The sequence below is a fragment of the Epinephelus moara genome, chromosome 13, assembly GCF_006386435.1.
Source record: "Epinephelus moara isolate mb chromosome 13, YSFRI_EMoa_1.0, whole genome shotgun sequence".
NCBI lineage: Eukaryota > Metazoa > Chordata > Actinopteri > Perciformes > Serranidae > Epinephelus > Epinephelus moara.
The window spans coordinates 8,845,584-8,861,335 of NC_065518.1; the positions used below are offsets into that span (position 1 = coordinate 8,845,584).

A 15,752-nucleotide genomic window follows, 5' to 3' on the forward strand; every position below is an offset into this window, starting at 1 on the left:
TGGACGACATGCTATACTATGACGTTTTTTTCATATTTTAGGATGACATGCTATACTATAACGTTTTTTTGCATTTTTGTACGACATGCTATACTATGACATTTTTTCACATTTTTGGACGACATACTATAATATGACGTTTTTTTCATGTTTTAGGATGACATGCTATACTATAACGTTTTTTCGTATTTTTGGACAACATGCTATACTATAACGTTTTTTCGTATTTTTGGACAACATGCTATACTATGATGTTTTTTCATGTTTTTGGACGACATGCTATACTACGACGTTTTTTCATATTTTAGGATGACATGCTATACTATAACGTTTTTTCGTATTTTTGGACAACAGGCTATACTATGATGTTTTTTCACATTTTTGTACGACATGCTGTACTATGACTTTTTTTCATGTTTTAGGATGACATGCTATACTATAACGTTTTTTCGTATTTTTGGACAACATGCTATACTATAACGTTTTTTCGTATTTTTGGACAACATGCTATACTATGATGTTTTTTCATTTTTTTGGACGACATGCTATACTACGACGTTTTTTCATATTTTTGGACAACATGCTACACTGTGATGTTTTTTTCATGATTTTGGACGACATGCTGTATTATGACCTTTTTTTTTCGTATCTTTGGACGACATGCTATACTATGATGTTTTTTCATGGTTTTGGACGACATGCCTATACTATGACGTTTTTTCATATTTTTGGACGACATGCTATAGTATGACGTTTTTTCGTATTTTTGGACAACATGCTATACTGTGATGTTTTTTTCATGATTTTGGACGACATGCTATGCTATGATGTTTTTTCATGATTTTGGATGACATAGTATGATTTGTTTGACATGCAATGCTATGATGTTTTCGACGTAATATACGGATTTTTTTCAAAATATTCAACCCCGCATTTTCTTTGACACACTATACTATGAAACGTGTTTGGTTTTTTTGGACACGCTGATATTATTTTCTATATACTATACAATGACATTTGTTTCCTGACAAACTCTTTGACTTTCTTAATAACATTTTTATGGCATATTGTACTATGATTTTACTCTTTTTTGACATAGTATATTACGGAAATTGTTTTCGGCATACTATACTATGACTCCTTTTATAACATTTTATAACATTTTTTTTTAAGGTAACTTATGCCAGTATGTTAAAGTAAGAATTTTTCATCACGCTATACTATGTGTTTTTTTTTCTACATACCATACTATGACTTTTTTTTGATATTGTATACTATGACCATTTCTTTATTCTATTATTTGTTTTTTCAACATACTAAGCAATTATTTTTTTTTCTCCATACACTATATTGTGTCTTATTTCATTCTTGTTGTGGCATCCAACTTTCTGACCTCTTAGTTTTTTTTGTTGTTGTTGTTGTTTTTTTTAACATTTTAATGACATGTTATATACTATGACTTATTTTTGGACGTTTCTGTGTTTTGGTATGATTGCCAAGTTACTAATAGCTTTTCACAAGTTTTCTTTTTTAAATTTTTTTTTTTTTTTTTAACAAACTGCATGTCACAAATTTTCACAATAAGAATAAACAGTGTGAATGAAATGTGTGAGTTGTCATACCTTTCCTGACAGACGCCTGTTAGGGGTGAGCAGTGTTACTGAACAATCAGTAAACCTGAACTCTGATGTGTATATGTGTTGGGTTTCCTCCTTAGATTAAATCTGATTAGATAATTGGCACATTGAAGGCATCGGCACTAAATGTGGCCAACAAATTTAAGGTAAATAACAAAATTGTATGATAACAACTACACTCTTTCCTTCTCCTCCCTTGTTCCTGCACTGCCTTTCCCTCCTTTGCCCATCTGCACACCTGATTTCAATCAGCATGGTAAACCCTCCCCTGCTCCCTGAGTTTCCCCTGCCTAATCAGCTCACTCCTGCACCTGAGCTTCTACACCCATCTCCCCTCTTGCACTTCATCTCGTCTGCAGACTAGTTTGAATTTAAGTCCTGTTTTACTTCAGTATGTTGGAGCCTTGCTTTTTTTTGAACAGCTTTTCCTTGTCTGCACAAACCTTGCACATACAGTTACTTCTCTTCGATCCTGTTGCCTGCAGTCTCCTGTGTTTGGGTCCATCAGCTCCACTCTTCATTAAAAGCAGAAATTAATGTTCTTCCAACCTATGATTTGTGGCAGTGGGGCAAATGTGCTGCTATGTAGCACATTACTGTAATTAAAGGTCCAAACATATTGATTTATATTAGTACTAACTCATAATAGCTGTGAAGGCTATTAGAGGTGGCGCAATTTACTCCAATTATTTTTGACAATTCCCAGATAACATTAAAAAAAGGTCTTTAATTTCACACACACAAAGCAAATTTACACCCTTTGAAGCATAACACATTCAGGTCATGTAGAAATGAGCTCACGCCTGTGTGGTTACAACAGTCATCTGGTGTTCAGGTGTGAACTTTAACTCTTGTTACACTGCTGACGCCCACCTGTCTGTTAGAGCCCCGCTCGCCCACCTGTAAATATCACCAGGTCTTATATTATTACATGATGGACCAATTAGTGGTGTTAATGTTTTATGGGAAACTGTCTGGGTCCTTTAGAGCTTCAGTGAGGATATGAGGGACAAAAAACTTTGATGGTGTGTTACCCTGAAGCGGGGCCCCTTATTCAATTATTGCTTCCTTGTGTGGCTTTGTGTTATATAATGCATGCAGCCTGAACACTACAGTGAGAAACTGGGACATGAAGGGTTCTTTTTTCTAGCGGAAACTTGTCGACTGGTCAAAGCAACGGCGCTAAAAATAATTGTGACGGAGTGTGACTTCATCCAACAATTTCAGCAATTTATGTCACAACTTTCACTTAAGTAGATCTCGCCTGAATCACACACTCTGGAAACTAGTGTCCACCCAAACTGCAGGGAGAGCGAGAGTGAGGTTGGCTGGGGCAAAGGGACTTACCAAAATGACCACGGCCATTTTTGTGCTCTTTCCCATAATGCGCATTAAGTCAGAAACCAATTTAAGCATCCACCAAACAGTGCATTAGAAAGGCATTCATGAACGGCACTCGGGGAACATCCCCTTTCTCAAATTAGTATCCCTTCTCCAACTGCCAGTATATCCTCTTCAAATCCCCAAACCGCCCCCCTCCTCGGTGAAGCTCACAAATGAGGCAATTAAATTCAGGGTCTCAAACTCCTTTGAACTACACCTTCTGTCTGAGTCCTTTATTATTCCAACTGTGGGTTCTCAAAGCTCATCAGGGCTATTTAGTACCTTGGGCTCCCTTTTTAACAGGGACCACCAGCTCGCTCTTTTCTGTCATTCATTTCCTGAGGGAGCGCGAAAAGAGAGACAGACGGAAATGAATTTTTCAGCGAGTGAAATGCCTCCTGTCTGTGATTCTTCTGTCGGAGAGAAATTTCCCATGTGTTTTCAAAAAAGGGATTAGCCGCCCTGGACGCGCTCGTTCCAATTCCCTGTTCCGTCCTATCCCATCTAATCTCCTCTCCTCTCATGCCTATGTGTTTAGTAGGTTAGCCCTGGATCAAGTTGACTGTGATCCAATTAGCATCTAACACCATCTGACACATGTGCCTCTGTCATGCAAGTGTGTGTCCTTTAGCTCAGGCTCTCCTTCCAAAACATTCTTAAACACACCGCCGGCGTCTTAAACACATATAGGTATCACTTTATGTGCAGCCTGACAGGTTTAAAGGAGCCAGCCGAGCCAGTTTAGCCGACCAAGGAACAAATGATGAGCTAATGAATTGCGGTTATCAGGGAGCACAGAGTAAGATGAAAAGGTCCTGAGGGGACATTTGTAACCAGATAACAGGATTTCACAGCATCTACACTGATCCAATTTATTGCTGCCCCGAGTAACACTAAGGTTAGGTGCAATTTCATCAACTAATTAGCCACAGACAGATCCTACCTATGTGCTTACAGAGAGCATTTATCCACAGCCGTTATACACTCGCATATTTCTGCATGTTTTCCTTTGATGATTTCATGACATGTCATTAAAGGTAAGGCGCTTCTTGTGACATGATATACCCAGGGTATGTAAAACATTCATTAAAGATGTGTGCTCACTAAAAATAGCCCTTAGTTTACATTCTTTCTTTTTTTTTTTTTACTACTGATAGATAGAAATTCATGGTGGGCGACACATGGACCCTTAGAACTGGAGTTATATCTAAGTTACAGGAATCCCTAAAAACATGGTATTTCACCTGGGGGCTTTACCTGCTGCATCACACAGTGTTCACTGCCATCAGGGAGTGCCCTTTCGCTAAGTCCCACCCCTTTGTGATGGTCCAACAAGCTGTCAGAGTAAGCTTGCAGCCCACACTGTAACTAACTGCACTCCCTGAAGAAATATGATCATATTTTTGGAGAAATTAAAGAGTGATTCCAGAGAGAAGCAGACAGAGGGGTCTACAGTCTGTGTTTGAAGGATATATCCAGGANGGGGAGCTCCGGGGGAAGTCAAACAACGTTCATCTGCACATACTGCGATGACACACACTAGGGCTGTGCGATATGACGATATATATCGTGTGACGAGAGAAAAATGTTTATCATTTCATATTTTGCTCTATCGTTTATATCGTTGTGACGCATATTACACTTTTTACGGCAATATTTCTTGTCATTTGGAGTCTGTCCATCTTTGGATCTCATTGATAAATTACTCTTCTTGGCTTTTTAATTCGCGGCGCTTTTACGGCACTTACAGTAACATAATGAGTTTATATAAATCCACCGGCAACTTTTTATTCATTGGATTAATATCGTGATATGTATCGTTATCTGGATATAAAATGACCTATATCATGATATGAGATTTTGGTCATATCGCCCAGCCCTAACACACAGCTGATTGAATATCAGCAAAGTTTCCCTGCTTCCCTTCACTGGTTCCTGTACAGCAGGGTCGGTCTTTGTTTCACTGTTATAATCATTAAAAAGCAAAAGCAGCATGTGTATACATTCAGTAGGCTATATCTTCAGTAGCTAGCTAGCTAACCCTACACTTTTCAGGGTCTGATTTTGGAACAGGGAGGAAACGTATATCTTTTTCCAACCTCTCCAGGTAACGAGTATCATTAATACACGACGTGCCCCAGGCACAACATTTAGCTCCAAATCCACAAAACCAGCCTGGAAATGAAGGAAATCTGAAACAAATGGAGCACAGCTGTGTTGCTGTCGGGCCCTGGTCTGGCCCGGTCTGATGCTACGCTACGATTGGCCAGTCTGCGTCCGGGGGCAGGACTTAGCAAAGGGTCAGTTAGTCCGTCACATTGTTTCGGTGGGTGGAGCACATGAAGTGGCATCCACATGAATGCTGGGACCAAAGGTTTCCCAGCAGAACACTGCGCTGTAACAATATGATCAGTGTTACTCACTTCATCTGCCAGAGGTTTAATGTTGTGGCTGATTGGTGTTTATCTTGTATGAACATGCACTCAGAGAACAGGCTGTCGGACCAAAGTGTGCACTGCTGCGTTCTGCAAAACCCCCCGCCCATCCAGGTGAAATACTATGTCTCTGTGGACTCCATCTAGGTCACTTCTATTTCTCCTTGTCATTAGTGGAATGAGGCTGTGCACTCAGGGTTCAAGGTGTTTCATTCACTATGAAAGAGCAGTGATGGTGTGAGGAGAGGGTTTGAACTGGAGATGGCCATGTGGGGGGTGGCTAAGGTTGAGCCAGGATATTCTTTATTTCTGGATGACGGCCTTCTTTTGGTGAAGCTGCATTGAAATGAATGAGGAAGCTGTTGCTCCGAGTTTAGCTTTAGACTAGGTCACACAGTCATGATTTGAAATTCCCCGTCAGCATTTTCATGTTTCGTCTCCGCCCACTGACGCTGTACAGTTTTCAATTGAGCACCAGAACTGCTAACATTCAAAAATAATTTATTTCAGAAATGTACTGTGATCATATATTCATTCAGATTCTGCATGATAAGCTTTTGTTGCGTACAATGAAATCACCCCACAGAGAAAAAAATAAAATAAGTAGATGACATTTTTTTTGTTTGTTTTTCTTTGAACTATGAAAACTAGGAACACACCACTGAGTCTTCACTATAGCGTAATGAGTGCGCCTGGCAGGCGGCCGGTCGGCCCTCTGTGGCGTTACTCCAGGCAGGTTTACAGATGCTGCAGGACGATCTCTTTATAACCAGACACACAGTGAATGATCCGTAAAGCTTAACGCACGAGAAGTGTCATCACACGCACACATACACATGCACACACACACGCTCACACACGCGCAGTAGCATTTGGGACGATACAGTCACACCTGAATAGTACAGAGTGGTTGATTACACAAAAGGGGGGAAAGAGGTGAGGCAATTCGATGACATCATCTCAGCGCTGCCACGTGATTGTGAGCGGTGACAGAAGAGTTATACCAGCAGGGAAGGAAAAAAAAAATCTTATCAAAATCTCTCTGTTAACATTTTAGCAGAACCAGCAGCTGTGCCCATGTGACTGTCCCGCTCGGCTTCAGGCGCGTTTTCGCCCTCTGCGGTTGGATCTCAAAGCGTTTCAGCAGACATATGCAGAATGAGACTTGATGTGTGTGTGAGCCAGCAAAGGGTGAAAAAATATGGGTCGTGAATGCAAATTAATTCACAGCCCACATCTGTCAGGATTAAAAGAAGGCTCTCGAGGCCAGCCATTATGACGGTCAAGGGGCACCGTCAGCAGTTCAGTAACAACCGGTGCCGGATATCATAAATAAGTGTTTCTCTATCAAGGCATCTTTGATCCACACACTCACAATAAACACTTTGACAGATATACACTCATTTCATATATCTGCAGGATCCGTCGGGCACGGCACAGTCGTTGATACCTGACCCGCCATGATGTCGTCCCATTTTTCCTACATGTTTGTGTGCTGTAGACCAGAGAGCTGTCTCCATGGAAACCCATGATTGTTTCGCCACAGTCCGCTTAAAACTCTCCCGGCCAACGTGTTCAAAATTTGTTCAATTTGGCATGAAATCCACATCCACGTCTGTCTTTGTCCTCTTTGAAGTTGTTTTTACATCCAGTTCATCCAGTCCGCACAAACACTTGTCCTTTCGCTTCCACAATATGGCTCCATCATATTGTTCTCCAGCAATGCCACACTGCATTGACTTGATTTTGTCTTTTAGGTACATCTACTATATATATTTATATATATTTATATGTGTGTGTGTTTCCAAAGATTCTTGTGACTTTGTACAGAATCAAAGAGATTACCGTTTGAATGTGTTCAAAGGAAAAAAAAACACAAGGGGAGGAAATAAAGTCATGCAAATAGTTCAAATGGCCAAAAATAAAAGTGAGTAGATGATGCAGAGTATTTATCAACTGGTGAGAGAAATCTACACTGGCACACTTCCACACATTAAAAGATTAAAAAAAAAAAAGTGCTCCAAAAAGTCTCATAGTGTCGTTCCGCGTGTATCTGAGCTGACTGAAGAAAAATAATAACACGTAAAAAAAACAAACAAGAAAAGTGATGAAAAGAAAGAAAATGACTTGATCGGGTCGACTTTCCGTGTTCTCCTTCGACACAAGATATTTCCAGAAATGTCCTTTCCAGCGTTTTTCACACAAAGGAGGAGAAGCCAGCGATTGGGGCCCGTGAGCCGGGGGCTAGGCTGCTGGGGGGCCTGTAGAGGGTGCTGTGCTGGCTGGGGGGGTTGGAGCTCTGCTGGGAGGGGGTGGGAGTCCGGCTACCTTTGGGCCTGAACAGGCTGCCTTGGCCCTGGGGCTGGACCTGGGGCGGGCCCTGAGGCTGGCCCTGGGCCTGCTGAGGCTGGGGGCTGGGCGAGCTGAGCTGGGGGGGCAGCGGCGGTAGAGGAGGGAGCGGCGGTGGGGCGCAGTGATCCGGGTCGCCCGACTCGGACTCGGTGTAGCTGTAGGCCTGCGCCCGGGATATGCCTTTCTGTTGGCGGCGCCAGGAGTTGTAGTAAGTGGGGTCGCTGATGTAGTGGTTGACGAAGGAGTGGGTCTTCTGCCGGTTGGGGTCCACCTCGTACTCGCTGTCGCTGCCCTGTGGAGCAAAGAAAACAAAGACGATGTGTGGCGTTAGCGCGGGGTGACTCTGCAGTGTTTCCAATGTGGAGCAGTTAGAGATGCTGAGGCTATAAATGTAAATGAACATGAAGTTATTGAATTATTCTGAGCAAAGTCATCGATTCACAATCATCCCTGTCTACAACACACACATGCACACACACACACGTACACTTACGACACAGCACGAGAACACATGGACACCAAAAATGGTCAAAGCATGATCACGGACGGATGACTTGTTACTGAAGCGTGCAATTGTAAACGGACCATCAACACAAGATGGCAAATTTATCTTGAGGACTTAAATCAGTATGTTCAGGGTCTACAAGCTTTGTGTCCACACCACGCCAGCAAGGCGCGGTCTGGTGTCGTGTACCACATAAAACCTGGAATGGGAATCTGAGGGAGAGGATTGGATGGGACTAGCAGTAGGAACCAGTCACCTAAAAGGCTACAAACATTCAAAGCAGGCAGCCACAGGAACCTCACCAAATGCAGTGGAAGTGTATGTAGGCCACCTGTCCCATATGAAAACACCAGCGCCTCCTATGGGTGAACAAAACAATGGGTTTTACAGTACATCACCATAACAGAATGATTCAAATGGCCCAGTCATGATGATGAAAATATCATAGATTTGTTAAACATATATATAAAAAGGTCCTCTGTGCCATTCTGGGTGGATGGTGGGAAATGCTAAAATAAAAAGCAGCATAGGTGGTGCAGTGCATTCTCAAACATATGCCCTTTTTACACAGAGATCCTGCGATAAGGCCAAAATGAAGACTTCATTATGCCAGCTTTGCTTTTTTATTCAGAACCCCACCAAGGCGTGGGCGGAGGATCCTACGAGTCCTGTGGGTTGTGAGGTGGGGCACTGGCACGTCCTAAAGATGCTATATTGGATTGGGATTTGAGGAATCTGGAGGCCAGGTTGACATCTTGAAACTCTTTGTCACGTTCCTCGGGTCATTCCTAAACAGTTTTTTGTGGTGTGATTGTCCTGCTGGGGGGGTCACTGCCATTGAGCAGTGTTGTTAAGGGGGGGTTCCTGGTCTGTAATCGTGTTTGGGTGGGTGGAGAGCGACAAATGGCATCCACATGAATGCCAGCACCCAAGGTTTTACAGTAGAACATTGCATGTGTACATCACATACACGTCGGGCAGCGCTTTCAAAACTGTAACAATGGCATGACCTGGCAATTACAATTATTTTCCATCCCTGTTATACGGTGCCTGATCCTGTCTTCTTCTCAGGGTGCTTTCAGACCTAGAGTTGTGTTGCTTTGGTCTGAATCAGGGACTGATTCAGACCAAACTTTTTGTTACAAAGTTGTATAATTGCCTAGAGGTGGTTCGTGTTCTCACGGCAGCATTTACAAGCGGACCAGATCAAATGCCTTGTGTGAGAAAGCTGCTCTTGATTGGTCAGAATTTCCATGTGGGAAAAATCCAGGAAGTAAAGCAAACGTTGAAAAAGAGTACACTTGCAAGATAAATGTGACACTTTCTAATGTCACAATGGAGGGACAACTACGCAGGTTGATTTTAGCGCTGCTCATCGTGGACTATATTGCTGTCATTGTTCATTTTAGTCAAACAATGTGTCATGTGACTGCAGTTGGTTCAGATCCAGGTCGGAACATATTCTCACCACAAATGATCCGCACTGTTTGTAAAGAAGACCACCTCTTCAAAGTCTTGGTCCGGTTGTTTTGGTGCACACCTGAGTGCGATTGCTGTGTTCACACCTGCCCAAACGAACTGCACTTCGGGGGCAAATGAACCTGAGTTCAATTAAACCAAAACAAACAGGGCAGGTGTGTAAGCACCCATGGAGGGCAAGGAGGTCCTGTACCTCACTGTCTCCCCAATTTGTGGACAATTTCGGTTGCTGTTCCTCCTCTTTGAGTTAGCTGCTAACTGCTTTTTAAATCTCTTGGTGGGTTGCACACATACGTCATTAAAACATCACATCCATCTTGTCCTGATGCTTGTCCCTTTTACACAGATGACTTTTTGGCGCAGTTACCAACTCTGCTGAAAGACGAGAAAAATCTGTTCCGCCTATTCCCTGATCTTACCTTTTAGGGTGCGGTCACACAACAGCAAATACAGGCAAATAACTGTTGCCTGCTGAGGCGATATACGTGCTTAAGTGGGCAGTGCCTGATGTGACAGACACAGAGCTAGCTTGCTAATAAACAAAATATGATTTTATTGGTACATTTTCCTGTCTCCCGACTCACTGCCAGCCAGGCAGCATCTCTCATGTGGGGCAGTTTGTACTTTTCACGGCTGGTATCATTCAATATCAGCTGGTTAGACACTCCAATAGTCTCTGTGTCTTCCACACATACTTCTTCACTCCTGGTTAAAGGTGGGACTTTGCAAGTCAAAGTTCATGAAGTTAAACTCCATGTGATGCGAAGCTGTGAATTTATTTTGCCACCGCAAGTTAATGTTTTATTCGCCCCTCTGCTCGCACTGAACAAAAGTCAACAGGGGGCAAATGTTCGCCACTGTTATTTTTGCATATGTGTGACCGACCGTACCCTTATACATAACAATGAGGCGATAGCAGCACGATATTCTCACCTTGAACAAGTAGCGTGAAGGAAGCAAAAGAGAGTGTGATTTTAGGGACTAATTGGGACGGAGGAGGATTTTTTTTTTCTTATTTTAAAAGTCTGTTTAAATTCCCTTCAAGTCATCTGTAAAGAAATGACCATAATCCTCAGCTCACTGACCCTCCGCTCTGCTGCAGGCTGGGCCAGAAACTCTATTGTATTCATGTCAAGTAACATTCCATGTGTCAAACAGAGAGCGATGTTGTCATTGAACACTCGGCAGGGATTGCTCATGGTCAACTAATTGCCTTGAAAGCAAGTTGCCAATTGGCTCGCTAGCCTGTGATTAATCACCTGGCCACGATGAACTAATGCACAGTCGACTTGTCACTGGATAATTTCCCAGAGAGGATACTTGGATTTTACACTGAGTGTATTACAGAAGTGCAGCAACAAAGGCCTATTCTTGTCAGAGCAGCAAAGATGGTGCTGATAATTGTCTCAAGGTTCCCTGCTCTCCCTCTCACCCCTCTTATTATCATGTTCAATCTCCTCATACATACAGAAACATGGCTGCTGGCACGCACTCCAAGGATAAACTCCACAGCACAGCTCGCACGCTGAATATTACACCGCACATATGTGATACATATGGCAGCGGGCTCGGATTTCCCTCAGCCTCAACATGGCTCATGTCTCCTATACCAAACCCCTATAGAATGACCTTTCTCTGTTAGTTGTAAGCAGAGTTTATAAATGTCCAAACAGACAATGCTTTTTCTGCTTTTCTGATCTTTCTTGGTTCTAAACAAAGGAATGTGATCCCTTCCTCCCCCTCACTCTTATTTTTCCCAAACTAATCAGAGGCAGACTTTGTGCACAGCAAGGTTTGGCTCAGGATTCAGAAGTTGATCACAATGACGATGCTTTCTTTTCTTTTTCTTAATCTAAGTCACTATCCAGACATGTTTTAAAATAATCACAATAATACTATTAATTTGTTTAAAATACTTTTGCTTTTTCACCCCTTTTTTTCAAAAATTGCTCGTGGTACCTTTTGCTTTCTTTCTCTAGCACTGCTTGTGCTAGGGTTGACCTGTGCAAGAGCAGTGCGCATCAAGATGGCCCCTTTTACATTGGCTGGTCAAGGTGGGAATTTCATGACGTTATGCCGCCTCGCCGTTTTGTATAATAGGAACGAGGGGATCGGCGAGATAGTAACAGAGGTAAAACAAGGTCTGTATAAACGGGGCAGCCAGCAGGATGGGATTATATAGGAGTAATGTGTGCGAACATTAGCCAGCTGGCTAACACGGGCACATTCGCAGAAATGTTGCTTTAAAAGGCAGGTGGTAGCAGTTGGCAGCTAACTCAAGGAAGAATAGCAGTGGCTGAAAATGTCCACAACCGGGGAAAACAATGAGGTCTGGGAACTCTTTACCCCCTGAGCAGAGGATGAGATCAGCCGCCGTATAACAGGGATGGTAAATGGTTGTTATTGCCAGGTTATGCCACTGTTACAGTTTATAAAGAGCTGCTGACGCGTCTGCTATATGTCACACTAGAAGCTGACGCTGTTGTGTTACATGTCAGGCCTCTTGCTTCCGCGATTCCGACACACTGGAGCAGCATGATGCCGCAGTTGTTTGGTGGTTTGGCGTGATCTCTGTGCAAAAAAGCTGTGTTAGCAATGAAGGAAACATCGGAGAGATTCGGCCAATCATGTTTGAGCCTCAGCCAAAATTGGCGACTGGCAAATGTATCAGAAAGATAGGTGTAGTTAGCATCCTCTATTTATGTTGTTTGTTAGCTTGTAGGCTAACTGGCAGCGGCGCAGACAGCGTTAGGGGTTGTGAAACATACAATAATATGTGTTACGATGGGGTTTTGGTAGATAGTGGAAGGAAGCTCCAGAGTCTGGTTTACGTCTAAAAACTGTACATTCTACCATGTTTGCTGTCAAAACTATCTTTATGCTAATGCTAACTGCCGCTTTTATGTTGAAGTCTGTCCCCACTGTGATATGTGTTTCTTATATAAGTCAGCAATTGTCTTTCATATGAGTGACGTCCTTAATCTAGCTTGCCAGGCGAACGTTTGAATCTCAGATTTTAAGGAAGTGCACAGACATCGTCTCCTTTGGTATAGAAATGTGAAAACACCTCTATAGTGCGAAACTTTGCACAAATACAAATCTGTATAGTCAAGGTCAGACATTTTAGGGGACATAACCAGAAGACAAACTCTTTTTTGAGTGGAGGGGGACTTTCTTTTATACTGTTGTTCCTCTCCATAAGGAGAGCAAGGCTGTGAGACGGATCAACGGCTGTCTGTGCTTGCTGTCCATTTGTAATATCGCTGCCCTGTTGTAAACACTTGAGGCCAACCACTGTTGAAAAGCATTCCACTCATGCCAGCGTGTTTAGCAACGCAGCAACACAATAATAGGATCCATTCGCAGTTGACCAACAAGACATGGTGAGCCACTTCAAGTGGTATTACCTCACTCTGAAAGAATTGACACTGCATTGAGAGATGAAACACCACTCCAGTTGTGTGTGTGGGGTAGAGTGAAAGAGTGAGTGCAGACCAAGTGTTGACACAGGGAATTGCGTCTCACTCCTGCCCGGCTGTGGAGTGTGCTCAACAGATGTTCTGTCTCTTGAAACGTTCTACCTACGAGTATAAACCGCAGCAATCTGTCCTCTTTTTGCTTTTGGTTCATCACCAGTCTTTAGCAGAAATAACTCAAGGATCCAATTGAGGAATCTACAGTGCAGATGCTTGACAGTTTACCTCTGGGGCAGCACGGCCCGTGAAACAGCTCCTCACTTCAACTCATTACGAGCTAATTACTAGAGCTGAATGCTGTGAAAGAAACAGACTTAAGGCATGAAATGCAGCATTGCATCTCAGCCTCCAGGGAACCAACCATCTTATTTATGCAGGGAGATGTGTAAGACAGACACATACCAGCCTGCCAGTGACAATTATTAAACATTTTTTCATCGTTATGATGTTAAATTAGGCAGAGAAAGAGATTAAGACATCTATCCAATTAACTGGTGAAACCTCTTGACAGTAGTTTATTTTATCATCAGCGCAATAAAGTTGCCCTGTGTTCCTGTTTACAATTGCTCACGTCGTAGGAGGGAGAACAATGTGGAAGATGGGAAAAGGGGAAAATACAACAATGAATGTGCAACCTGATATCAGACAGTCAACATGTTACACTCCATTTCCATCTTCAGTCTGACATGGATTTCTGTAGGAGAGGGGGGATCACTACAGACTGACATATCCGTGTGAACATCACTTTAAGTCTACACAGATGTGGAGCCATTACAACATATTTGTTTTGTCGGGGTTTTAAAGGTGCAGCGAGCAAAGCAGAAACAAACTATAAAGAAGACATGTTGATTTAGAACAGCCTCAATGGCAGCGTCCATCTTGTTTGAAGTGTTCGCCATTGTTGTTGTAAGATGAGATTTATTGTTCAGAAACTTTGAAATGAGGACATTTCATCTGAAGAGAGGGAAGAATGTAAGATGAGATTTATTTTCGTGAGGATGTATCAAAGAGATTGTCTTGTGTTTCTCTGCCACTATTGTTGTCGATGTTCAGTTGTCCTACGTTCTTTTTTGAATATTAAAGTGGATCAAGTTACACAGAGAAGCTGTTTCGTGCTCTAACTTCAGCTACAGCCTTTTGATAGTTAATTCAGTAACAAGTAATTTTATTGGTACGACAGGAGAGAGAAACCTGTCTTACATTATTATTACTCCTCACTGGCTGTGGTGCAGCGCTTGACTACAGCGTTAGTCCTGCCTGTGGCGCTGATTGGCTTATCGAGTACCCCCATGGCGTTCATTCGTTGCTTTTTATTTTGACCTTTTGAACTCTGCAAACGAAATGGTCCACCATTGTCTACATCAGTATTTTTGCTTATTGTGATGTCGTTTTTATGTGTCTAAAATCTGTACAACCTAAGCTAAAACGTTATCCACGTAAATAACCATATTAATTGATAAAAGCATAAAAATTGTGTCAAAAAAATAAATAAATAACATTTTCCTCATTGTCTGTCTCTTGGCTTCTTCCCATCTGCCTGCTGCTGTTTGCCAGACTTTCAAAATAAAAGCGTATCCTGAAGATGACGGTATAGATTGATGTTATCACTTCGATGCATCAATCACATTGAATCGTTGATCATTTAATCGATATATCGACCCAGATCTATGTATCGTTACACCCCTAATATACATAACATTATGCAAATAACAATCTCCCGCAGCCGTTTACAGGGGAATACCGGCGCAACTGTGCATTGTCACTTCATTTTTCCGCACATAAGGTGAGGTAACATAATGACGCAGAGGACAGAGGCCTTAGCTTAAGGATCTTGCAAACAGCAGTCTCCTGTGGGCTGTCTGTTTTTAAAGGGTTAAATAAGAAGCATGGCAAGATAAATCAGTCATTATCGGCAAATAGGGCAGATGTTCGCACAATCTATACCAAAGAAATCTGACCTTTGACCTCAGTCTAGAGAGAGTTCAACTGAAAATGACATGCTGTCATATCAGTGTTTAACTTATTCGTTTTTATCTATATTTATGCTTAAAGTTGTTCCACAAAGCAGCTTACAATTTACAAGGTGATAAAAATGCTTTGTAAATAACAATGCCATGAGACTGAAACAACAATCCCCTGTCAAGCTTGGCCCCCCATCCCCCCCAAAATTGATGCATACCCCAATACCACAGAGTGGGTCAGCCCTTTGTCCTCTAGTTATGGATTATTGCAGTGGGGAGGGGGAGAGAAGGAGGGGGCTGTCTATGTCACTCTCATTGATGAAGTGAACACAGCAGGGGGCTCCGGAGACAAAGACAGTATATGTTGGGTTTGAGAGGGATTAAAAAGTCCAGAGACGTTCAGAGTACATAAATTTTTGTGTGCGTTCAGCGATTTCTGTGTAGGGAGAAAAAAAAGATTAGAGTGGAGGAAAAACAGGGACGGGAAAATATGTTTTTGGCATAATGAAAAAGCCTGCTGCATC

General features: G+C 42.4%; 1 protein-coding gene across 1 annotated transcript in view; it reads right to left on the reverse strand.

Annotated features, from left to right (window-relative positions):
• Nucleotides 1-5,939: 5,939 nt before the first annotated feature.
• The window catches only part of sdk2b (sidekick cell adhesion molecule 2b), a 454,891-nt gene continuing 445,078 nt past the window's right edge, over nt 5,940-15,752 (reverse strand). The window contains exons 45-46 of the mRNA XM_050059698.1: nt 8,615-8,671; nt 5,940-8,099 (exon numbers count right to left, since the gene is read on the reverse strand). Coding sequence (XP_049915655.1) covers nt 7,653-8,099; nt 8,615-8,671 — 504 coding nt within the window. The 3' untranslated portion in view covers nt 5,940-7,652. The remainder of the gene's footprint in view (nt 8,100-8,614; nt 8,672-15,752) is intronic.